General features: G+C 42.1%; 1 protein-coding gene across 2 annotated transcripts in view; it reads left to right on the top strand.

Moving 5' to 3' along the window:
* SECISBP2 (SECIS binding protein 2) overlaps positions 1 to 25,096 on the top strand; it is a 44,691-nt gene extending 19,595 nt beyond the window's left edge. Inside the window, exons 7-18 of one of the 2 annotated variants that reach the window (XM_006022394.2) lie at positions 410 to 573; positions 1,411 to 1,557; positions 5,530 to 5,637; positions 6,018 to 6,137; positions 6,731 to 6,863; positions 11,236 to 11,405; positions 12,504 to 12,636; positions 15,622 to 15,781; positions 17,544 to 17,764; positions 18,876 to 19,030; positions 20,098 to 20,284; positions 21,963 to 25,096. In XM_006022394.2, coding sequence (XP_006022456.1) covers positions 410 to 573; positions 1,411 to 1,557; positions 5,530 to 5,637; positions 6,018 to 6,137; positions 6,731 to 6,863; positions 11,236 to 11,405; positions 12,504 to 12,636; positions 15,622 to 15,781; positions 17,544 to 17,764; positions 18,876 to 19,030; positions 20,098 to 20,284; positions 21,963 to 22,072 — 1,808 coding nt within the window. In that variant the 3' untranslated portion in view covers positions 22,073 to 25,096. Of the gene's footprint in view, positions 1 to 406; positions 574 to 1,410; positions 1,558 to 5,529; positions 5,638 to 6,017; positions 6,138 to 6,730; positions 6,864 to 11,235; positions 11,406 to 12,503; positions 12,637 to 15,621; positions 15,782 to 17,543; positions 17,765 to 18,875; positions 19,031 to 20,097; positions 20,285 to 21,962 lie in introns of both variants that reach the window. The other variant, XM_006022393.2, reaches the window with a different exon arrangement.
* Positions 25,097 to 26,098: the final 1,002 nt, after the last annotated feature.

The following is a 26,098-nucleotide window of genomic DNA, read 5'->3' as shown; positions in this document are numbered from 1 at the left end:
AAAACTTGTTAAGCAGCCCTCTAGGCGAAATAATTGCCCACCCCTGGCCTAGAGGGAGTTTCCCTCTAGATTTCCACCCCCACCCTCCCCCCACCATGTAATTTTCACTTGTTTTATTTGTAAAAAACAAAAAAACAAAACAGCATCACAGCCCAAAGTCTACATAAGACACCCATACCCGTGCATGATGAAGGACAGATGAGCCTGGTAGTTAGTTCAAAGAGCAAACTGTTTTTTATCTAAATTTCTTAGTCAAAATAACCTGGCAAACATAGACTTGAAGTCCTTGATTCATTTGTTATTGAGCCCTTTGTGCATTACTGAAGGCTTGTTTCTGAACCTCCTGCTTATTGAGTCATTAGAGTACTTCAGTTTAACATCTTCGACCATTGCTTTCCTTTTCCAGCAGTACTTCCGCAAGCATCTGCAAAGAGCTCCACTCATTCACATTTCTCTTGGGCATCCATACCAGCACAACCTCCAAAAACAGTTGTTTCAACACCAGCTTCTGATGTTCTATCCAGAAGCCATTCTGACAGCAAAGAAAAACAAGATATTCGGACAAATAGTAAGGTATTCACGGAAATATCTGCTCTAAGCCTTGATGGTCTAACGGAATCCATTTACACATTGTAGCGGCATTTTTCTCTTGGTAGTTTCTGACAACTGCATGTCTCTTTTCAAGGTGAAGGAAAATCAGGATGGTATTATAGGATGCATGGTATATATAATGGAGTGTGGTAATTACAATGCTCCAGCCAGCCTCCGCATCACATGTATTAGTGTCTCTGTGCTTCAAAACGGTGGCGGGGTGCTCTACTTAAAGCTCATTGAATAAGCTGTTAGTTCAAGCACCCCTGCTGCCATTTTGAAGCACGGGGACGCTAAAATACGAGATGTTACGGTGCTTTAATTAGAGCAGCTCTCAGAACCACTCTAATTTAAACCGTCCTCTCTCCCTCACCCCTGGAGCATGTGTAAAAGTGCCCAAGGAGGCAGCATACTTTAAGCAGTGCTGAGTAATTCCAGATTATGTGCATCTTTTGACTTCTTTGATTATTTCAATATGAATAATTCTGAGTTATGATTGTTTCACATTGCTGACCTCAGAAGCTGAAACTGGGAAACTTGGCCTCAGTTTGGCAAGTTATTATCTGCCAAGATGTATTATAGTAACTGAACAGCATGTTTGCAATTATGTATTCCTGACTATGCCTTTCTAAATTGCTGTTGGGTCTTACATGAAGTTTGCTCTGTCCATTTGGTATCTCAGCATAGGTTGGTTGGGTCATCCTTTTTTGTCTGAGCGTATCATTAATGTAGGCTTACTTTTTAATCTTTTCTTTTACCTGTATTCTGATATTGGCCATTTATTAGAAGCTGACTTCATTTATTGTGATCTGTCAACAGTCAGAAACAAGAAATGATGCTAGTGAAGCTGAGCCTGAAGAAGTGTCAGAAAAGAAGAAGAAAAGGGAAAAGAAGAAAAAGAAACCAAAACCATCTTCTGAACTTCAAAATGAAAACATCATAGTACAAGCACCACCAAGAATTGAGGTATAGTATGCATGCTTCACCCCAAAGCTGTATATCAGGAAATGTCCTAATGTAATTGGTAGAAATCAGGCTTCACATTTCTGTATAATTCACAGGTGTATGTGTCTGCAGAGGCTTTGTGGAGACATCTGGATTGCCTTGATAAGTTTATCTCATGGAACCTAGTGTAATATTGGTGATCCACATTTAGATTTATTTTGAGGCAGGGTTCTGTAAGATATGCCTGCCATCTCCATGAACACACACAATGTGTATTAAAGGGTGACAGATTCTACTGACATTTAATTTTTCTAGTCATGCCCCAAAAGGTCTTGCCTGATATTTACTCCATCTGTTACATGGTACCCACGAGTCCTTTGAGGAATGTGGTACTGAACACGATCGTCAACAAATTTGAGGCCTAATTCTTGGGGTGTTTCCCTCTGGCTTTATCTGAGACTTTCTTCATACTCTTTAGATAATGTGTAATCTCTATCAGAAATGCAGCATAAGCCTCTCTACTTGACTCCATTTGAGAGGCAAGATGCTTGGGGGCCTTGTTGTTCTGGAAGATCTGAACTCCTTTCCCAGCCTAGGCAATGAGCATATGGAGGAGAGCCTGAAGGCAATCCAGATCTAAATCTTTGAAAATCAGAAAATGCAAAATTAAGATGTGGCACCCCTGCAGGGCTGGGGGAACTCAACTGGTTGCGAATGCAGAGTCTGGTTCAGTGCATGACTCGGACTTCGTAAGTAAGGAAGTACGTTTCTGCTGCTTCCCAGGGGCTTTCTGGGGGTGCAGTTCTCAAGCATGCCCTTCTCATGTCAGACCCAGCCATTAGGGGACAGAGCTTCCCTGCAGCCATTCTTAAGACCTCTCTCTCCAACCTGTTTAAGATTGCCCTGAGAGCACTCTTCCCATCACCAGTTTCAGTCCTAGTATTGATTCATGTGGAACAGAAGTGTGTGGGTGGAGTGGGAGGGGAATTGAGAGTGGTATTCATGGGAATGTTACAGACATGGTATAGATATTCCTTGTGTTCCTCCGCTAAGTCTTCACAAATCAAGTCAGCTGCCAGATGACAAGATGAGAAGTAGCCTAGGGTAGTGGAAGCAATGGTTAGGGAATGCTTTGAGAAATTAGATGTTTTCATATTGACAGGGCTGGATGGGATGTGCTCTTGAGTACTGAAGGAATTGACTGAGGTAATTTCAGAACCACAGGCTATCATCTTTGAGAACTTGTTAAGTATAGGTGAGGTCCTGGATAACCAGAAAAGGTAGTGCCCACCTTTAAGAGAAGAAGCAGTGTCTAGGGAATTACAGTCTGACATCAGTGGCTGGAAAGATTGTGGAGCCAGTCATCAGGGAATCTAGTTTGATGCACCTGGAGGGGAACAGGGTGATCAGGAACAGTCAGCATGTATTCATCAACAGGGAATCATTCCTGATCAATGGATTTCCTTCTGGGATGAGTGATGGGCTTTGTGGATGCAGGGAGAGCCATGGATATGCTATACCTTGACACTTAGCACAGGTTTGGTGTCTCCTATGACATTCTCATTAACAAGCTCAGGAGATACAGACAGAATGAAGCACTGTAAGGTGGATGTACAACTTGTTGCATCATTTTGCTCAATGAGTAATTATTTATGGCTTAGTGTTTAGTTTGGAGGGGTTGTTAAGTAGGCTTTCACTGGGCTTTGTCCTGGGTCTGTTGTTATTTAGTATCTTCATTAATGATTTGGAGGATGCGACTTGAATGCACACTGCACTTTTATGGGTGACACCAAGTAGGGTGGAGCTGTAGACGCCCTGTAAGGTAGAGCTGGAATCCAGAATGACTTGGAAATACTGGAGAAATGGTCCACAGTCAACCAGATGAAAGTGAACAAGGACAAGTACAAAGTGCACTTGGGACGAAATAATTGTATGCACAATACCAACTGAGAATTGACTGGTTATGCTGCAGTACTGCAGTGAAGAATTGGGGGGTTACAGTGGACCAGCAGCTGAATACAAGTGAACAATGTGCTCTTTTTGCAGGGGAGGTGAAAAGAAAAGCCACCACGATATCATGTAATAACAGAAATGTCACTTGCAAATCAAGGGAAGTGATTCTTCTGCTCTGTTTGCCATCAGTGAGTCCTCAGCTGGAGTGCTGTGTTCAGTTTTGGACTCCATCCTTCAAGAAAGATGTGAGCAGATGGAAGAGTATGGGGGGAAAGTGACAAAAATGATTAGAGGCCTGGTGGCACAGCCACTCATCCCAATCTGCTGCTACCTCAGCTGAGCATAGGGGTGGTAATAAGTGGCCAGAACATGGTATTTGGGCTTAACCGTCTATCCACTTCCTGCAATCAGAGTGGCCAGCCAGGGTGAGCTGACTCTTTACCCCTTCGTTTAAAAACACTTGACCTGGAAGAGGAATTTTCCAGGCAACAAAGCCCAGTGTTGTACCCAGGCTGCCTCATCCTTGGCTGGTGCCTCTACTGGCCCTCTGACAAGTTCAGCTTGCCCATGAACCCTGAGTCTGATCTGACCTTTTGGCTCTGTAACCTGACTCCGGTTTGATCTCAATACCTGATCTGGCTGGCCACCTGACCCCTCTGCCCAACTCTCTGGATCTCTGACTTGGTTCCCCAGATGAATCTTCTGGCATCCTGCTCCCCTACAGCTAGACTCTACACACTCTCCTTGGATCTTGGTTGCTTCTTCTGACCCTGGGTGGCCCTCGCATCTGGCTGCCCATTACCCAGCATGACACCTGGAAAATGTGACTTCTGTGAAAAGACTGAAAGAGCTAGAATTATTTAGTCTGGAGAAGGGGGAAGTTGATAACAAACAGTTTTCAAACACCTGAAGGGCAATTATAAGGAGGATGGAGATGGGGCTCTTCTCTGTGGCTGTAAGGGAAAGAACTATTAGCAATGGCCTCAGACTACAGCAGGGGAAATTTATGGTTGGAGATTAAGAGGAACCTACTCACTATGAGGCTAGTCAGTCATTGGAACAGGTTCCCCAGAAAGGTGGATTTTCCATCCTTGGACAGTTTTAAGAGCAGGTTAGATGGACACTTGGCTGGGGTGGCTCAGTCAGGGATGATCCTGCCTTAAGCTGGGGGCTGGACTAGATGATGATGTGAGGTCCCTTTTCAGCCCTAGTTTCTTATGTTCTTATGCTGCCTGCAGTATATGTACACAGCAGTAGAGGACACCAGACAGCAAGGAGCCAAAGGCTTTATACGCGAATGACTTCCAGAATGCTAGTGGCTCAGTGGGATAGGAAGAGTTTGTGTTTGGTAGAGGAAGAGAGAAACCTGCAATCTTTTACCTTCTTTAAATTACTAGTAAAGACCATGCAATAAAACTGTCAACATTTTGGGACATAGACCATATCTATGATTGTTCTTACTTCTTTTGTTAAAAAAGACATAGTCTTGTGCCTTTGGTTCTAGGTAAAGGAACATAGTATCAAAGCCTGTGGACATTTTTGACTGACTTGCCTGCAGATTCACAATTCCATAGTCAAAAAAGCTTGTGATGCTTGCCTGCTCTTTTGCTTCTTTTCTCCTGCACCCAAATATGCAAAGGCAAGATGGTAAAACAGGAGCTCAGAGCACGAAATGTGACCTTTAGGAGATTTCTAAGTGTATTTAAAAGTGGTTCTTCTGCTTACAGTTGTTTAGGCTAGTTGGCAGCAAACCTGCACTTGAAATGCTGGAGAAACTTCCAGGTCTGGCTGCTGTTTAAGTTTTTTTTTTTTTTAAAACCTTAACCCTGGAATTATTTGCTTCCAATTACCAAATGGGCCTGCTCACTGGCTTTTTAATCAATGAGGCGTTAGTTATAAATGGAACTGCACTTAGCCTTGTCTGTGACCCTTTATTCAACGAAATATGGCGAGAAGTATTTCTTTATTAGATGGGGAAAGGGAAGGAAAGACATATAATTGAGTGTCCTTTTAAATTCAAGTGTTTTATTTTTCATTTAGGATGCTGAAGAGTTCCCTGACCTGGTAGCTGCTTCTGACGAAAAAAGCAGGATGAAATCTCAACATTCAGCTTGCATTTCCCCTGGTATCATTGTGAAGCAGTGCGAAGTAAGAAATCTTGGCAATTGCCTTTCTTAGCTGCCTTGAATGTTCAGAGACTAAACTAAAAGAACAAAAAAAAAAAAAAAAAAAAAGTAGTTTACTGTTGACTCTTTGTATTAGTGGTGATTTGGTGGAAGCAAAAACCAGAGGAGGAAAGGGGAGACGCTGGCTGCTGTAGCTGGAGCAGTGGGTAGAGTGGTATCTGGGTAGGTGCCCAGATGCCTTTTGGGCCATGTACAATCCACAGAACACCACTTGGACAGCCCTACTTACTTCTGTCCTCCTGGAATTATTCATGTTGTTCACATTTTGCTACTATCCATGTATATATTATAAGTTTCTAAACATTTATTTTCCTTCTTTTCACTTTCGTTACATTTCAAAAGGTACTTCTGGCCAAAGATTATTACGATAGCCATCCTCAAAATGATTCAACAACCCCTAAGCTGCATATAGCGGGAAGGAAACAAGCTGCATCTGCTACCCTGGAAAGAAAGAAAACGCAGGTAAGCCAACTTCCATTGAAAGGTAACTGTTACAGCTGGAAATTGCAGAAGGAATTGGCATATTTAAGGATCAGGACCAAGAGGTTCAAGCTTTATATGAAACTGCTCATATTTCTGTACCCCAAACAAGTGACCAGACATCTTAGTTGAAAGCAGCCAGCACCTGTGGAAATGGAGTCTCATCCTTAAGACTTTCAGGTTTGAATAATGTTAGCCATTGTGTTTTTCAAAGCATGGAAGTTGCGTTAAAAATGAACTGAACATTTTTTCTACAGTGTTTTAAAAACAAGAGCAAATTTTCTTTTTAGATGCATTTGCTAGAGCAGGAACCTATTAGGAGATGTCTACTGGTGCTAGGACAAAGTGATTTATTAATGTGGTGTTCTAGTACATGTAAAAATAAGACCTCTGTAGTCTGAACAATTACTATTCCATTAAGCTTTGATGCATTTTTCCACATTAAATTTGGTTCGATTTTTAAGCATACACTTATTTTGTAACTAATGTATTCATAGGATAGCATATGCCACAAAAAATCATCCTTAACAATCTAAAATGGAATATTTTTTTTGTTTTGCACCTAACTTTCCCAGGAAACTTTTAAGACCAGTGGTAAGAAGAGTCAGATTCCAGTGAAGTTGGATTTGGGAGGTATGCTGGCTGTCTTGGAGCAGAAACAGCAAGCAGAGAAACTGAAACAGTCCTCCAAATCTGTGGTGCTTTCAGGTATGAAGTGCTTTCTTCAAATGAATTAGGAAGGTTCTCATTATTTTGAGATCCATCGCATGTATGTGTAGCAGGGTGAAGTCCCTAGGGGTGGCTGTGTTACCCCTAGGCTCCTTAACCGTGCCAGTCTTGCCCTACACGCACCCTTTCTTAGCTGCCACGTCTTGTTGTTATAATTGATATAGGGAGGCTGCCCTTGATCTTTGGGTTTAGACACAATCCGGCTAAATCTTACTAAATGCCACGGTTCATAGACCCCTTGGCGTACCGCGTTATGGTGGATGGTTCCCGAGTCTCTCAGCTTTATGGGCTATATGCGTGGCTCCACCGTCCATTTACCACACCCCAAGCCTTGCAGATGGCACTGATGTTATCCGTTCTAAGCCTTACTGTGATTTGGCCCTCTTGTCCTCTCTGGGCTCTCCACAGCCCTGTCTCTGTGCCTCACTGGTGCCTGGGCTCTCTCTGGTACCAGGATCCCCACGTTGTAGTGGGCCCCCAAATAGCCTCACCCAAACCACTGGTGTGATCAGACAGCAAACAAACAACAGTAATCAAAAATAAGCCCCTGGGCTATAATGTAACGCAAAGTTCAAGGTATGCTTTGCCCCTTTTAAAAGAGTAACACTTCTCTAATACTAGGTGCCTGTAGGCAATGGTACCTTATGGGCTTCTGGTGCCCCATTAGCCCTAAGGGTAGCGTATCCAATGGCTGGAGTGTCTCTGAGCCCTTCCTTCCTGAAGGCTCCTTCCCCTTTAGCTGCTGGCAGGGAACTGAACTGCCTGGTCCCAGCCCTGGGGTTTATATGGGTCTAGGGCTCTGCCTCTTCCAGCCAGCTAACCAGGTGCAGGTGTGGCCAATTCCCTCATTAGCCAGTTGTCATGGCAACCTGCACCTGGGCTCTTATCTGGCCACCTCTCTGGCTCTGTGTTCTCTTCCCGGGCAATCTCTGCTCTGAGGACCAGGCACTGTAGTGCCTTGCAGCAGTGTGATAATGGGCTTGCCAAAAGGAACATACAAGAAAAACAAAATAGATATGAGAAAATGAACCATAACTTGAAGTGCTGGAGGAAGAAAACCACAATACAATTAAAAAGACATTTTTCAGAGGGTAGGGAATACGGTTGAAAGTTAACCCAGAGGGCAGCAGGTCAGTATTTTTGGCCCTTTTTCTACTTTGATGCAAATGTCCAAGTTCATTTTGGCTTCATAGCATCACGTTATTTTAAAAAATAAAAGTATCAAACCTTGTCTTCTCTGGCTTTTGATTAAGATCTTATTGACAATTGAAGAGCCAGTAAGATTTTTACACCAAATGGGAATCCTGGAACCTAAACAAATTAAACAATTTTAAGATCTGTTTCACAAAATGGAGTATTAAGTTTGCTGTCATTTAATTATGATGATAAATTTTTCTCCTTGTTTTGGAAGTGTGAAGAAAGCTACACTAAAGGGAAAGAAAATGAAAACCAGAAAAAAATTACTTTTAATACCATAGTTGCCTTTAGGTTTTTGAGGGATAGGCAAAAACATTAACTGTTGGTAAGATTTACCTAGTCCTATTGTGAAAACTTAGTAAAAGAATTAAATGTCTCTTACTCTGCAAATAATTTATCTTCTGTCATTAAGGCAGTTAGATATGTTATTAAGAGGCATCAATCCTATAACAGTACAAATTACTCTGATGCAAGTACTCGTGTTGGGACTTGGGAGGAGCAAGCATTTGGGGATCAGAATGTCTGATCTTTGGTATTAATAACATTGGACTATATGAGCCAGGCATTGTGGCCTAAGAGGAACAAAAATGTTTGGTTGTACCCAGGAAGGGATAACACTGCTGTTACATCAGCAAGAGCTTTTGTGGAGACTTGGATATGTACAATAAATCACTTCAGGGTAGGACCAAAAGTTTGAGTCTGGCTTAGACTTTGTCCCATGCCATTTATGGTAACATGCAAAGTAAAAGAGAGCACGAAAAGTCAGTAAAATGCAGTAATGGGTGCATTACTGGGTGCAATACATTACTGCCCTTTTTAACTGGTACTTCATTTTGTGAATTACCACGACTGTATACGCGAGAGTGGCTCAATCATGAGCATCTGTATATGAATATCTGTATCATCTAGAAAGCAATCACACCCTTGCTGTGATATATTACTAGAAGTTGGTGTGACAGGTTGAGACTAACACAAGTAGATTAACTGGTCCTAGCAACCACTTACTTATCTCTTGTGACCCACCTCCCACCAAAGTTTACTTTGTCATTATCTTTGCCCAGTCTGTGGTGTCAATTTTTTTTAATCAGTTAATTTATGCAGATACACTTAAGACTTACACACTGATTTATGTTTGCAAATCCTGAAAGTTTTACAAATGCTACTGCACTGCAGTCATGTGACTGGCATGAAATCCAAGAGGAAGGAGAATCCTGTTGTTAAGACAGTAACTTTGGGCTTGGGAGATCCAGGTTCAGTTAACTGCTTTGCCAACAGGCTTCCTTTGTGGCATTGGAAAGTTATTTGGTATCTTAGCATCATGTTTCATTAAAATGGGGATAACAGTACTTCCTTGTCTCATAGGGGTATTGTGAAAGAATGTGAAGTTTTGCAGTGGATATGGAAGTTTATAGGGCATTTATACACATGCTTGCGCTGCAGCACTGCGTGCTTTTAAAAGTGCCTGGCACTGCGGCACATACATTTTTTATAAATGGCGAAATGTGCATCAGTGTGGAGAAAACAGCAGCAGGACACTCTTGAACTAAAACACATCGAAGGTGTTTTAGTTCAAAAGTGCACTGCCACCATTTCTGCATGCTGACATGCATTTTGCCACTTGTACAACTGCATGCAACGCAGTGCAGTGTACGTCAGCTTGCTTGTAGAGCAGACTTGATTTAATAGAGATTAATCCTGAGATTACTCGCTGTTTATTTCATTTTAGTAGGAATTGGTTGCAGCTACTTGGCAAACTATTTGCCACTGCTAGGAGGGGAAGTGGGGCTAAGGCAGTGGTTCCCAAACAGGGTCGCAACATCAGAGGATGGGTCACAATAAATAGGGATCCAGATTTTCTGTTTGCTGCAGAAGAACACGGATTTTCTCCATAAAGGAAAAAATATGGGAAAATGCAGGTTTCCCTGTGCAAGCTGGCAGAGTTTCAGCCTGCAAGGGGCTGCTGGGGGTGTGGGGGAGAGCGATTGGACATGGGGGGTGCCACATGCATGTGTGCACGCATGCATGTGGCAGCAAAGCAGTGGTGGAGAGCAGTTCCTGCAGCTCCCTCCAGGTAAGTCTATGGGGGTGGGGAGGGGATAGGAGGGGGTCCAGGTGTAGCCTTGGGAGGGTGGGGAAGCACAGGTGATATGGCGAAGAGGGCCAGGGGGGCCAAGGCAATGCAATGGGTGGGAAGCAAGTTCCCCCCAAGATTTCTGTGCCCACAGTAGACATGGGGCTGCAGCTTGGCTGGACTAGCTGCAGGCAGGAGCCACTTCCACAGCCCAGAAGGTAGGACCTGGCATGAGAGGGAGTGCCACACTACCATGGCCACTAAGGTGAGGTGCAGCAGTGGTGGCAGCACAGAGTTGTGCCCCCACTGCTACCAGGTGGGCATGGGGCGCATCAGCTTAGTGGCCATGGTGGTGTGGTCCCCTCCCTCCTGCACTGGGTCCTGCCTGCTGGGCTGCAGAGTCCCCAGGGGGAGGGCAGCAGGGCAGGGAGCCCCAAACCTGCAGTGGGCAGCCTGCATCCTCCCCACCACAGGTTCTGCTCCAGCCATGCGACCCGCATGGGATGGGATGGGGAGGGGTGTAACTGGGCTCTGCGCTCTGATCCGGCTGCAGCAGCTGGCACCTCCCTGGTTCTAAGGTATCCATAACAAATAATTCCAGGGACTGTACTGCTGAAGTCCAGCATGACCCTGGAGGTATCACAGATTACATGGAAGCAGAGGGCTAGAAATCCTAATTGATGAATCAAGTAGAGTCCTAATTGATCAATCCTAATTGATGAATCCAGTAGAATTTCAGATTTCCTAAAGCTTACCAAATTGGCATAATTTGAAACAGAGTCTGGATTGCAATAAATTGCTTAATTTTTCTATATGTGTTTGAGGTGGAGGGATCAGAGCTAATTAAGCTGGTGGCATAAGACATAGATGAAGTAACCTTACTTTGGGGGGAGAGAAAAGTGGATGGGTGGATTTTTATTTTTCCTGGTGATGCTGCACTGACTGAAAGTGTTCTTTATATTGCTCCGTCACAATTTTATTGTATTTTGCTAGTGCAGAGGCAAACCTTAGCTGGATCTGGATTTTGTTAGGTGCTAATGTTAAGTTACAGGTGTCTGATGCTTACTGTTTTCTTAATTTCAGTTGGCGGTGCCATACCACTTCTTTCAAAGGAGGCTAACACGGTTACAAAAAATCAGCAGTTGAACCAAGGAAAAACACCTCATAATCCACTGGACTCCAGCGCTCCTTTGGTAAAAAAGGGAAAACAGAGAGAAGTCCCCAAAGCAAAGAAACCAACACCGCTTAAAAAGGTGCTCTAACTTTTAACACTTTTATTAAAAGCTAGTATAACCTGACTGTTCCTCTGATTTGATTCTTTTGAAACATATTGGCATCATAAAATTTCTTGAACTGCATTTTCATTTTGCTACAAATTCAATATAAATCCTGGGTTTTTGGGGGGGTTTAATTAAAAAAAAAAATTGGATACAGTCATGTTAAATAATTAATTTGTTTCAATTCCACACCCCCTACTCCATTTAAATAATTGTTATGGGAGGGAAATACCATATTTTTTAGATACAACATGCCCCAAATAAGATACATATTTTATTTTTGGAAGGTAGAATTTTAAAAAATTATAATAAGTAAAAGGAAAAGATTTTTCTAGTGTCGTGACTGACTGTGTGATATAGTGTAAATCCTCCTGGAAACACATCTGTCCAGCAAGCATGGTGTCCCAGGAGAGTTTGAGAGAGGGGTAGGAATGTCCTGCTGCCTGTTGCCCCTCCCAAACTCTCTCTTGGGATGTCATACTTCTTGGATGCTGTTTTCAAGAGGATTTACTCTGTATCACACAAGGTTAGGCCTAAGATCCTTGCAAGGGAGTAGCAAGACCTGTTAGTTCTTCATATATGTGCCTGTAAATAATAAAGTGTTGTTTCCACATACCATCAAGATGCTACCAGCAGCTCACTTGCTTCTTCAGGCCCAAGCTACAGTAGTTAGCCAATAGTTACAACTGTGAGAGGGTTAATACAGGACTCTGCCCCTTTAGATTGCTGACCCAGACAGGAAGCAACTGTTTTGGCAGCTGCATAGCATGCATAGCATGGCCAAATGTGCTGCTTTTTCAGCCAAGAAAACCACTTCCCTGCTTAATGCATGCACCTGAATTCAGAGGAGCTGATTTTTGGGGCAAAGGTGGATATTATATGAGAAAAAATATGGTACTTTAATGCCAGTTGAGCCAAGCTGTGCTCACTGTAGGACTGGAGTAGGAGGGACAAGGCAAAAGCCATGTGTTTTGTTTTGTTTTTTAAGCCGCTTTTTGTGTTCGTTCAAGGTAAAGATGGTCTGATCACCAGTATTAGGCAGATAAGCCCTTTCTCTGATCTTTAATTTTTAAGATTATTTTGAAAGAGAGAGAACAAAGGAAGCAACAGCACCTGTTAGAACAGGCTGCGATTCCAAAAGATGAAGATACTGTTCATCAGTGTGTCGAATCATCTGCTGAAGATCAGGCTCAGGATACCAAAGCAGGTATTTCCTCTTGCTTCATGTTTTCCTGGTGTGGGAGAGGCTTTTCTACAACACCAACATGGTATCAGTGCTGTCCTGCTTTCTGATTGGTATAATAGGTCATCAAAGGGATGGGTGTGATGGCACTTGCACCTATAAAGCTTCTGTACAACTCTAGTAAAACGAACTGGCATGTGGCTCAGGCATCTGGCATGCTTTCCTAAAAGGTTCTTTGCAGAGCATAGCAGCATGTCGGCTGAAAGCCTGGGTCTGTACTGTTGCACGATCTGAATTCTAGTTGTTGCCCTCTGCCTGCCCACATTGTATTAACTCTTTTTAATTGTAGAACCAGAATATTGGGGTACTGGAGGTAGATCTTAAATATCTGTATCTAGCGATCTGATTAGAAAAGAAGTGATGTTACAGAAAAGCCCCCCCACAAAACTACACACCATATTCTACCACTTTTTTGTGTAGCTTACCAAACGAAGCTTCTCTTTCCCCAGTTCCAATAGAAATCTATATCGTTTGCTAATACATTTTATTGTCTATGGCATTTGTTCCACATTCAGCTACACCCCCCCCTTAATTTGATTCCATTGTCTTGTATAGCTTTAACCTGCAATAATGTTAGACATTGTCTTTTGTATGGGGTGACTAGTTATGTCAAACTGAATTTCAGTCCAGTACACTTTGAATAGTATAAAATATCAAGATAAATCTTAATACATGAAAATATAAATTTTCCGTACAGTAAATATTTTTTTCTGTTCCTCTTCTAAGGGGATGACAGCTTTTACTATAGTTAGTTGAGAATTTGTTGTTTGCTGTTTTAAGTGGCTGCTTTTTATAGGTGCTTCAAAATCCAGGAAAATACCCGAGTGGCTTTAAATGCTGCACCCTCTGCTTCCATGAGTGCTAATAGTCATTAGTTAGATGTCAGTGGAGCAATGAGTTTCTGAAACATAATGCCCAACACACACATTCTGTCTGTCTGTCTCATAATTATTTGCATTTATATATAAATATAATGTGAATAACATGAACGCAAATATAAATAATATAAATGAATGTTAATAAGTAATCCATTATTAAACAAACACGTAGTTAGAATATAGTTGTTTATTAAAATATAAATGTGACTAATACAAATATATAAACAATAATGGGCATAAAGATGAATACATAGTAATATATAGAAATGTATATAAATAATGTGTTCTTACATTATTACTCTTTTTTTTGTGCACAGGTGGGGCTCAGACTAGGACTCAGGATTGGTCTCAGCTAGTATTTGACACCACTGCCCCTTGGGAAAGCCGTAATTTTAAATTATTCAGAGTAAAAGCACACTGATCTGCAGTGTGATTTATGTCAGCTAAACAAGCTAGAGGAAGTAATTTGCATGTGTGCAGCAGGACTAAGACTCTGTTGCAAACTAGAGCTCTTGCAGGCACTCTGGTGTTGAAGTAAATGGATAGCTCAAAATGACATGCTGTGGCCATTGAATCTGAGCAATACCCACCTACTGTGAGTTTGAGTTCTGCCTTTGACAGTTTTCTCAGAATGTGTGTTGTGCACGTTCCTTGCTATGTATCTGCATTTGGCAAGTATTTGGGGAATTTTAGTCCCAAGAGCAAGTTTGTTTTTTTTTTTGGTTTGAGCTGATATTGCAAAAGCTGTGGACACATGAGGAAATAGAGAAGCTCCATACCTAAACCTGAAGCAAACTGTACCATGCACCCATGTATAAATATGGTAGCTGTGCATTTGAAAGCCTGGGAAATATCCAGGAAGGCAGGTGTTTGGAAACATGACAGATTTAGCTCTGATGTGTCTGAGGTGATATTGTCACTGTGGTGATGGAGGGGCTGTGTCAAGTTTCCAGCATTTTTTGTTTTCTTTTTTGCTTAAAATTTAAAATGCTGATTTGGCAGGGGTTAATCTCTAGCTAAAGTACTCTGAAATCAGAATATATGAGTAGATATTCCTATAGTAGCATCGGTACAGGGAAGATGGAAGGAGTTGCTTATCATTAGCTCTGAGGCTAATGGGATCATAAATTCATGGGTGTTAGGGGCTGGAAGGGACCTCACAAGATCATTGGGTCCAGCCCCCTGCACTTGGGCAGGAAAGACTGCTGGGGTCAGATGACCCCAGCAAGGTGCGCGTTCATGCTGCAGACTCCTCATCCATTTCTTGAACAAGGTTCCAGTGGAGTGGCTGAGGATAGAAGTTGGCCCAACTACTTCCAAAACTAGTGCAACTCAGGAAGGGGGATCTGTGACCCCTTTAGATGCAGATGCATCTCCTCATCCTGAAGCATAAACTCTGGCAACCTTCTGTAAGTTAGTGCTGCACCAGTCAGTTTAGTTGTCCTAATAACTGAAGAGCAATTGAAGTGTGTGCAGGTGAATAAGAGAGGTAGATTTCTGTAGGGAACACAACAGCTTATCATCAAATGTATGTTTGCTAGTTATTTCTCAGATTAAAAGACCGCTAACTGAAACACTCCAGTGTATCCCCGTGGCTCTTGGCAGTTCCAATGGATGGGTGGGTCAAGGCTGATAATGACATTAACTTTGCTTGCCTCTTGAAACCAGTAAATGTAAAGGCATGTTCCGTGCTTCAGAAGGGTGCAAGGCACTGCCGGTCAACCTTGACTCCATGCTAAGGTTTTTAGCAGTGAGTTTGTTGCCTGCCGCTTGCCAAGGACTAGGACTAAAATGGCAAGACCTGACTCTGAAGGGACTAGATTTTAAAGCGCACTGCTCATGACTGAATACTTTTCTTGCAGGTCATTCACTTCACTATTATAGGAGAGTGTCACTACCTAATAGTCCTGAAATAGGTAAATGATAACTAGAACCCTTCATGTTCCCTGTACTTGGGTCACTGCTTCCTAACTGGTCTGTGCTCAGAGTCCTGGATTATATTCTCAGTTACAGATCTGTCTTTGGTCTGTGTCTTGTATAACACCTTTTAAAGATCTATCTTTATGTTTAGCTATTACAGAAGATATTCCTGTGACGTCCCTTGATGTGATTCAAGACAGTTCAGAAGTACTTCTGGCATGTACAGAGCTCAAAGATTCGAGCATAAGTGTTCCCACTGTAAACCAGCTGAACACCAATCTTCCAAAAATCCACAGCAGAAGATTTAGAGAGTAAGTATGCTAGTCCTGGTGCCTTTTTGTGCAACAGTACTACAGCTGTGACATTGCTTAGCCAAGGTCAGTTAGGTCAGTAGCACTCTGTATAACCCTAAATGAATTTTAAACTCAGGATTCTGAATTCACGTCTGTTTTCCTGTAAGCTGGCACTTCGACCAGCAAGAGACATACACACGTGGCCAGTGCAATATTCCATGTTGTAATTCAGTGCAGTTATATGTACATCCACACTCACTAGAGAAGTGAAAGGGTAGGGTTAAAGGAAGAGAAGTTGCTCTTAGAAACGCAAATGTTTTATGATGAATAAATTATGTTATCTTTAATATTAAAGACCATTTGGAGTCAGACTCCAAAACACCCTTATGGCTAGAATGGTTCCTTCAGGACTGTACTGCCAGCCTGAAAGATAGAGTGGAGAAAAAAGCAGTGTGTGATTATCCAGATGACACATTCATGCTGGGGTTGGGAGGAGAAATCTAAAAAAGGTTAATTGCCCTTTTGTACAAATACTTGAAAATTTTGCTATAACAGCTGTGTGCGCATGGCTCCTTGTGAAAGAAGAATGCTAATTATCATGTTTGAGACGCAGCAGGTCAGGGATCCAGAACAGGAAAATTTAAACTACGTGTTGCTTTTTTTTTTCCTTCCCCGTCAGCCTTTCTGTACCTCCTGCTTTAGTGAACATAAGAAAGATGCCATTTCAGTCTTCCCTCTGATGCCCACATTTTAAAATTAAAAGCTAGCTTTTTTCTATTGCCTTTTTTGGAAGATGGGAAAGGAACCAATTACTTAGTTTCATAGCAACCCAGCAGTATTTCACTGACTGCCATATGGAGCTGGGTATGCCAGGTGCTACTCAGTCTGTGAGGATGGGGCATGTAGAGGAGAATGGGTGATTGTCCCCTTGGGCTTCAGTAAGGTAGAGACTTTATTCTGTATTCACGTTGCGCTGTTTTAGAATTTCACTGTTTCAATGAGCTCACAATGAGAGACTGAAATCTGAGATGGCTAACTAAAGCTCTTAACCTCACCTCCCCCCATGATATACAACTAACTTTCAGATCAGGATGGATCTTGAGCATAAGGAGCAAAGGCCCTATGAATCTCAGTTTCCTTGTGGCACAACTCTTACAGCACTATTAGCAATTCTCCCTTTATATTCCCCATTTAAAAGGGTTCTAGGGCAACACTTTCCCCATAGGTTCCTCTCCTATCTCCCTTTTTAGCATTGAGAAGCAAAATTACATTGGAGCTGCCTCTTTCCTCTCCCCCCTCTGACTTCTGCTGGATGCTAAGAGAGATGTGGTAAGTCCTCTCTCTTCCTGTGAATCCCCTTCACATTTATAGATCACAAAGGAAGAGTTGCCCAAAGATTTAGTGAAAGGATGACACAACTGATCTTCCCCTTTCAGTATTAAATCTCAGTGCTTTGGGCTATGCTCCTGTTTTACTGTTTCAGTCTTGTTAAAGAAATCAAGTAGCAATTTTTTTGATTGAGTTGCCTTTCATCTGTCTTTTTATGGGTGAAAATGGCATCCTTAGGAAAACTACTTTATCTTCATGTGTGTTTTTTGATGCATCTTGATATGGGATATGGTAATAAACTTTTCCATAGCTTCTCAGGCACTAGGAAACCTGGAATAGATTTTCATTCTTGACGCAGTATGCGCGTTTGTTTTCAGGGGTGGGGGTCATATAGGTATGCTTGTGATTGCAGAGCATTTTAAACACCTAAACCATTGATTCTTTCTTCCAGTTACTGCAGCCAGGTGCTTAGTAAAGAAGTCGACAGTTGTGTGACAGATCTCTTAAAGGAACTGGTTCGTTTCCAAGATCGCTTATATCAGAAAGACCCAGTAAAGGCCAAGACAAAACGCAGGCTTGTTATGGGGCTTCGAGAAGTTTTGAAACACCTGAAGCTGAAAAAACTGAAATGTGTCATCATCTCTCCCAACTGTGAAAAGATTCAGTCAAAGGGTAAATGTATACTACCAAAGAACCATATTTTTTCAGACATATGAAGGTAGAAGAGTAGACATTTGTTCTGTTGACAACAGTGTTGTCCAGAGCGGTGGTTCTGGACTGGTGAGTCATAGAGGCATGGCAGGTGAAGCAGGTAACCCTTCCCCCACTAGCCTGAATATTGCCAGCTCTAGGTTGTTTGCATGCAGTATCTCCAGCACAGAAGCAAAATAGTCACCTTTAATGCAGTACTGCAGGGAGAGCATTTTAGCCAAAGCTTAGCTCTGCATGAACATGGCCGTGCAGTTTTTATTCCAGAGCTAGTGGGTGAAGAGCTAGCTTGGATGTCTGCAGCATGTCTGGCAAGGGGACCCCAAGGGAGGTCAAAGCAAGGTGGAGCTATGCCTGGGGTTGGAGATTTGGGGACTGGAGGGGCCATTTGTGGGGCAGCAGGGAGAAATGGTTGGCTGCTGGATCAGGCATGCTGAGAAGCACTGGTTTGAGGCCTTGTCCTGCCCTGGCATTGAAGTCCAAGAATTTGAAGTCGTAAAGCAAATCGCATTATTCATGCTGAGGCATTTGAAAGGAAGTGGTCAATCAGAGGAATAGGCAGCTGATGTCCAACATTTTGTTTAAGATGTGTTTTAGGTAATTGCTATTCAGAACACTGTCACTGACCACTGACTCTCTTTTTTTTTTTTTTTTTGGTTCTTAAAGGCTCATTTTCTATCTTCAGCCTTGCTATGTTGTTTAACTTGTATATTTTAGAAAATTCCTACTCATAAATAATGTCTTGCGTGCACTTGTGCAATTTTTGTTCCTCATAAAAAACAGAGTTTAGTAGTAGGAGTGCAGGCTGAGAATTCTCAGCGATTCAGAGAGAGTATTTTAAGATTCCCTTCAGAATAATAGAGCCCACAATGCACCACTAAACTTCAAGTATTATTCCTGGGCACTTCACTCTTTTTTTTTTCTTTTTTTTTTTTTTAAATAACGTTTTGGCATCTTTTAAATACCATGCTATAATCCTGTAGCTATTAAAGGATTTCTGGCAGCAGTGCCTTTGAATAAATGATGCTTTTGATTAGTCTCAGTTTCCGTTCATTCAGTTTTTGGTCTGTTCCAGGAGGGTTGGATGAGACTCTACATACCATTATTGACTGTGCTTGTGAGCAGAATATCCCGTTTGTCTTTGCCCTCAATCGCAAAGCTCTAGGACATTGTGTGAACAAAGCCGTGCCTGTCAGCGTGGTGGGAATTTTCAGCTATGATGGTGCTCAGGTGAGTTGAACAAAGGTATTGGTTCGTATCAGTCGTTAGTATTACACTGGGTGTATAATATACTGAGCAAAAGTCTGAGATAGTCTTTGCTTATGTTTATACATTTTTAAAGGTTTGATTACTTGAATATTATTCAGAATATTAAAGTTATTCAGAATATTAAAATCAGGACTCATAGGAGAGATATGATATCTTTTATGAACTTTCATTTCTACCCTGGAGAACTTTTACAATCTTGTCTCCAGTGCCTGGTGAAGGGTGTTTGTGCCCAACAGCTTGCAATTAAAGACATTTTTTTGCAAAAATCTTGTTGGTCTAATAAAAGATATCCTCTCTACTATGAGTCCTGATGGCCTTTTCCCTTTAAACCAATGCGGCTACAACCTGGATACCATTCAGAATATTTAACAGTTTTGTTTGCCTCCACTGCTCTCCCTCTCAACCGACTTACTCTGTATTGTTCACGTGTATTTTGGTCCCTGCTTCTTCTCCCCTCAGATCTGCTCTCCAAAAAGCTTTGCTGCCTCATAAATGTCCAGTGATCTGTGTTGAGGACCTACCTGGTAGTAACCCTTATGCTTTCTAACAGGCTTCATCCCACCATAGGGAGCAGCTACAGTCAAAAGGAAATATTGAAAGTCATTTAAACTGACGCTTGATAATTTAGACTAATTTCCTCTTCTGGTAATAGAACGTTAGCTGGAATGGAGCACTGTGGGAAGAAAGTTTACTTTTTCAAGCTGGTGCATAATATACAATAGTGCTTTGAACTCAAAGTATGCTCTGCTGTAACTAGTCATGTGTCTGTATGGCTAAAGCAGTACATGTTGCTTCAAAAGATATACCATTCAGTTCCTTATACATTGCACTTCTCTTGGGCTAACTAAAATAACCATATGGAATAGTTACCTTACTAAAACTATAGTCCATGATATTCTATTTGTCCATCTGGGTGCTTACATTTAATAGAGTGAGGATACAAACACACTCTTTTCTTTACAGACTTAATACAAAGCACCTCCATATCTATCTTACCACTGGTGCTTCCAAAATTTTTTCCACTGTAGGACCACTTTCACAGAATGGTGCAGCTTACAGTGGAAGCCAGGACAGCATATAAAGCAATGATAGCAGCATTGGAGGACGAGGCAGCTGAAGAAGGAAGTGAAAAATGCAACAGCATTCATGAAGAGAGTTTGCCAGAGACCAGTAAAGCACCCCATGTGGAATCCGATGATGACGTTCCAAATTACAGTGAGTGCTTGGTACCTTGTTTTGCTTTCCTTTTTCTGAACTCAAGTTTTCCTTCGTTGTAGAGCAGACTTACAAGATGTATAATTAGAAAGTGCAAACATACCATTTTAGTGTGCAGTTTCCAGATTTCATAAATTGAGGTCAGACCCACTGTCTGCTTGGCTGGGAACCATGCGAGAAAAGCCCAGTTTTTCAGGATGTAGTATCCGTGACTCAGTAGATGGCAGTCTCTTCCTCTGTCTCTTCTGAAATAGTTGACCTGGCAGCAGGTAGCATACACTGCTTTTTCAGATCAGACTTAGAACAGAGTTCCTAATCATCTGCTGGCCCTTCTTGTAAGAATGACTAGTCCATGGACATTGGCTTCATGTTAGTTGTTCTGGAATTTCAGTCTTGTGCTGAAGCTTCAGCTACAAAAGAGTTTTTTCTTTCTGTCTTCACAGTGCATGCACACTGCACAAGGGCCTCCTACCATTGAGATCACTTCCTTGGCATTGTAAATACAGTGATCTCCATGTGAATACATGCAGCACTGGAAGTGTATTCTTTAAATCATTACTTTCAGAGAGTAGTAAGATGATGAGCTATTATTAATCCCCAAAAGACAACTTCAGGCAGAGGGCTTAGTAAAGATAGGTTCAAACTTCTTCAGCCGATGCTGAATGGAGAAAGTACCCTATTTACCCAAATCAGAGATGACTTTGAGTTTTTTTTAAAATGACCCCTCAAAAATTAGAGACTCTATGAAAAATTTATAAATTGGTTATAATTTTCTGTGTAGAGAATCCAGTTATAGGAGGGTTTTCTTAAATTTGTTCCCTCCCACAGCTGTAAAGGTAAAAGTTGGGGTGGGAGGGCATGGACAGGACACAGGCCGCCCTGCTCTGCTTTTTGCCTCTCCCTTCCCCTGATTGCCTACCACTGTACTGCTTGTCCATGCTGGCACCTGTGCCTTACACCACGCCCCCCCCTCCCCCCAAATATACTTACTCTGTGGCAGCTCCAACTCCAGCCTGTGGTAGCTCTGTGGTAGCTCTGACCCTAGCTCTAGCTCTCCCTGCCACCATGCAGTCTTCCCTGGGTCAGGGCCACAGATTCAGTGCCGGAGCCACAGGAATGCCTGCCCCAGCTGGTTCTCAAATCCAGGACAAGGTTTCTTTTTCCTCCCATGTTGAATGGGAAGAAAAACCTCATCTTAGATTTGAATAAATATGCTATTTTCTATTAGAAAATAGGTATATGTTGGCTTGAAAGCCTTATATTGATTTCTCCTTCATGTGTAGAGCAGTGACTCTCACCCAGGGTGACAGGGCACCCTGGGATGCCACTAGATGCTTTGGAGTGTGTTGCAAGGTGTGAAGAGATAAGCTAAGTATATAAACATAGGCTCAAGCTTGTCTCTGCCTAAATGATCCCCCACTCCCACTGTCCAACCCCTCTGCAAGAAGGTGAGGAATGTAATAAACACAGTTTTTGAAACTGGGTGCCACTCAATTAACAAAGTTATGGAAGGGGGTGCCTTGAGTCCAGTAAGGCTGAGAACCACTGCTGTAGAGACAGGCATTTTGGAGCTTAACTGTGGCGGCTAAGGATACTGCACAGCAGGGGATATGTCTGCATTAAACTGTGCAAAAGGTTAAAATGATTTTCTTGCTAACATTCTTCTCTTTGCTTTTAGTTAAAATCTGGAGGAGAAAACTTGAGGAGGAGTATAGCCCTTATGCTTTGGAATTAGAAAAGAGTGCAACTGCGGAAATGTTGACCTTGAACTTAGAAGAACCTCAGTAACCCTGCGCACTTCATGGCCTTAACACTTTTTATAGAGATATGTAAATACTGGGTTCTCTGAAATGAATGTCCCAGCTGGGAAACAGGGTGTAGTGAATAAAGTCTAAATGTAGGAAACTTCTCAAGTTGGCTAAGCAAAATACTCTGATTCATATTGAAACAAAATGCACACTGGACCATTTAACTAATTCTTAGGTTTCTGTGTATGTGACTAGCTGATAAAGCTGGTGATGCTTCATTTGTTCTTAGAGAATGAACTTGTAGAGAGGAGGTAGGACAAGGAAAGGGGTAGATTAATTGCTTTAACTCAGGACTACTTGAAATAGCTATTTCAATACATGGCACATTAAGGGCTTGCTTTAGCTAATCACTGCTAGTATCTGATGCCACACAGAGTAGGCTGAAAAATGGAATTTCTGTCCCATGGAAAATCAAGTGTCAGGGGAAAAAAATTTCAGTGGGGATGATGAAAAATCTATTTTCAAGGGGGAGAAATTCTAAAAAAAAAATCCATATTGAGAGAACTGAATTGGAATGTCTCAGCTTGCTTTTGCTAATCTGGAGGGCTTTTGTCAGTTCTTTTTTTTTTTTTTTCTTCCCCCCAGCAGGCAGAAATTGAAAATACTTTTACTCTCTGGCAACTTAAGATGCCACTGCCTTGGGTTCTTTTCTTTTTGCTTGCAGAAAATCAATGTTATTATTCAAACTGAAACTTTCCCCACTTTTTTTTCCCCCTCTTGAAAAAGGTGGGGAAGAGGCATCTTTTTCTGTTGGGCAAACCATTCTGGCAGAAATCTCCCAACAAGTTCTAGCCCCAAGTCACTAATATTTGTTTTTGGTGGGGGGAGGTCTGGTTTTTTTTTTTCCCCCTCCCCCTTCCTCTTGTGGACTGGGAGCAGGATAGGTGTCTCCCATGACTGGGTGCTTGAGGGGGGAAAGGCTGGATCTGGTTAGGTGCTGTTAAGCAGTTCTGCAGGGCAAGAGATGGGCCATGGAGCTCTTCTGGCAAAATCCCTCTCCCACTTTGTTTTACAGGAAGAACAGCAAGGGTACTAAGCTCTTCAAGAAAAGCAGGTATCCTGTCTTCACAATAGACTTAATGTCTTCAGTTTGTTCAGCCACCTTGCCTAAGGCACAGAGGCAGCCATTTCTGTGGTCTCTTAGTATAAGGGAAATAATACAGGATGTGCATAGTTCCTTAACCGTTGTATGGGGGCAGGGATTTAGCCCCTTTCCAGCTGAACCTCTGGTTATTCTTAATTTGTTATTGGTTATTTGCAATGGTGAATTATGATTTGCATAATGAAGTCAATGACAATACTGTAAATATATTGGAGCCAAGGCTCTGATTGTATAAAATTGTCTCAAATGTAGAGAAGTTTTCTGAAAACTGTGGCCTTACTTTTGATATATATATATTAGATTTTCTTCTTTCAGCTAAATTGATGGAGCACTTTAGTTGGTGTTTCCTTTACAAACTGCAAGTTTACCCTCTTTCTTTTAAGGCAGGTTTCACTTGCATAGGTGGGGGGCTGAATTCTGCAGAGGAGGATTCAGATGTGCATCCACTTTAAAGAATGAAAATTAAAGTTGGGATTTCGGTGTTCATGAAACGGCTATGACTCAGATGCTGCTGGTGTCTGTAGTCTGTCCTACACTACTTCTAAATGCCTAGAGTAGCATCTGTTTTAGCTTTTCTAGCACTGTAATCCTCAAAACTAGTGGCCAGAGGGAGTGAGAGAGAGGTAAAAAGCAAACGAGGCAATGATAAAAATGAGTCCTGAAATTATTTTGATTTGTAAAACTGAAGCCATTTTGTAGCACGTTAGAGAGAAATGATCCGTTATGCTATGTGTATTAAACCAAAGTATGGTTGAGCCATCATCTTTTTTATAAGATTTGCATAACCCCTGTGCTGAGGACCTACCATATACTTGCCAGAGGTAGATGAACCAGATGTTTATGCTTCAGGGAGTTGTACTGATAAAGCAAGCAAAGCACCTATGCTTTGAAACTCAGAGCTCTTCACTAGGGATGTGGTGATTTTACTTTTACATAGTTGTTTCTGACCTTAAGTGGACTCAAGGGTGCTAAGGGCAGAGTCTAACAATGCAAGTTGGCTGTGGCTGGCAGCAGATAGCCATGGTTCATAGCTCTGGTTAGGTGTGTGGTGTGTGCTGATAGGAACATCAACTGTCCTATGTGAAGGTAGTGGTTGCTACATTCCTTTTTGGTATGTTTACAGCTGCTCCTGCCAAGCTGCTTTCCTTTTAAGTCATTGTATGAAGAAAAGGGGGCCAGCAGCTGAAGAGGGTCCAGAACTTGTACGGCTTAGCCTGTGCACAGCCTGTTTTCTGCTTCCATGGTAGGGCAGGAAGGTGATTTAAAATATGGACAGATTAACAAATGATACCAAATCAAGACCCTTCTTACAATGGAACAGCTGATGCATGTTAAGTTTCACATGTCTGCTTTTAGGCTATAGAAAGTAAAAGCTAAACCAGGGCAACTTACCCTTGTTTCAACATCCTGTACATTCTCCAGTTGAGAAGCAGAGCCTTTTGGCATGATGTGCAAAATGAAATTTTAGGAACTAAAATAAAACATTTAGGAACTAAACTAGGTGACTGGGTAGGTGGGTCTTGCCACACAAGCACAGAGTTTCTTAAGGAGGTATTTTCCCTTTCCCTCTGAGTGGATTATAATGGGAGATATTAACAATAAGACTTGCCTAACTAAGGCTTTGGGTAGATGAATGAATTATATTAGGTTTAAGGGGACTTAATTCATGATGGCTGTTCTGTAGTAATACTTTGGTGTCTTCTATACTGGAGCAAGTGCAAGCAAAGCTAGGGTAGCTTACCACCAAGTGAAACCATTCTCAAATGTATTTCATAGCTTGAAAGTCTACTGCTTACTGAAACCTCACTGCTGACAGTCAAAACTTGTATGTGTGTGTGGGGGTGGGGGGGGTTCCTTCTATCAAGTGATATTTAGAAAGTAAACTAGTTATGAAAAGTCAAAGCAGCTGTTGTCTCTACTTTGCAATTGTAGGGTGACCTTAGGTCCTGGTGTGGCCAGGACACTCCTGGATTACATAGACCAGTCCCGGCTTGCTGTTCACAAGTCCCAGAACGGAGTCTGGCAAGGAAGCAAAGCAGCATAGTGGGCCAAGCAGGCACCACTCCTGCTGTGTGGGAGCAAGGATGTGCCACATGCAGGCGGCATAGTGCCTGCTCCAGTCTGCCTGCTTGTGGGCTGCTCAGTTACAGTTTACCAGATGGGTAAACTGCTTTCCCTTACACTTCCTTTCAACTTCATGTAGTATGGGACATTGAGGCAGCTCTCACCGATGCAGTGTAGCAACTATATACATGCTCGCTCTCTTGGTGTATAAAATAGAAGTAGTCTAAAGAAACTACTGGTCTGACTTAAGAAGTACTTCAGCAAAGCCCTGTCCCAGACCAGGCAGCAGAGGAATTGGCCTGTTCTTCAAATTTATGATAGTGATAGAAGCAGAGCACAGTGAGGCGAGATGTAAAGTAACTTAACAGCGGGGTAGTTCTCAAAATGGGTTCTGGTTTCAGAGGCAAGTTCAAACAAATACATAGCCCTCCAGAGCTTCCCTCCCACCGATACTTAAGTGAGTTCATTTCTTTAATGTTGCACAGTACCCTAAAAAGTGATCAGGGCTCATGGTAGAGGTGATATCTTTTATTAGACCAACTAGAAAAAAAAAAAAATCAATTGCAAGCTTTCAGGCACAAACACAATCTCTTCTTAGATGCCTGATGGGTGTTTGTGCCCAAAAGCTTGCAATTGATTTTTTTTTTTTTTAGTTGGTCTAATAAAAGATATCACCTCTACCATGAGCCCTGATTGCTTTTTCCTGTAGACCAATATGGCTACAACCTGGATACCCTAAAACCTGAAGTACTTGTCTTGATTAGCCACTGTATAGTCAAGTAGCCCTAATTTATCAGTGTCCAAGCACAATCCAAAGACACCACTTACATCAGTAGTGCA

The sequence above is a fragment of the Alligator sinensis genome, unplaced genomic scaffold (assembly GCF_000455745.1).
Source record: "Alligator sinensis unplaced genomic scaffold, ASM45574v1 scaffold665_1, whole genome shotgun sequence".
Taxonomy (NCBI): Eukaryota; Metazoa; Chordata; order Crocodylia; family Alligatoridae; genus Alligator; species Alligator sinensis.
The sequence above is the reverse complement of the archived record's forward strand: the minus strand, read 5'-3'. Positions and strand labels throughout refer to the sequence as shown.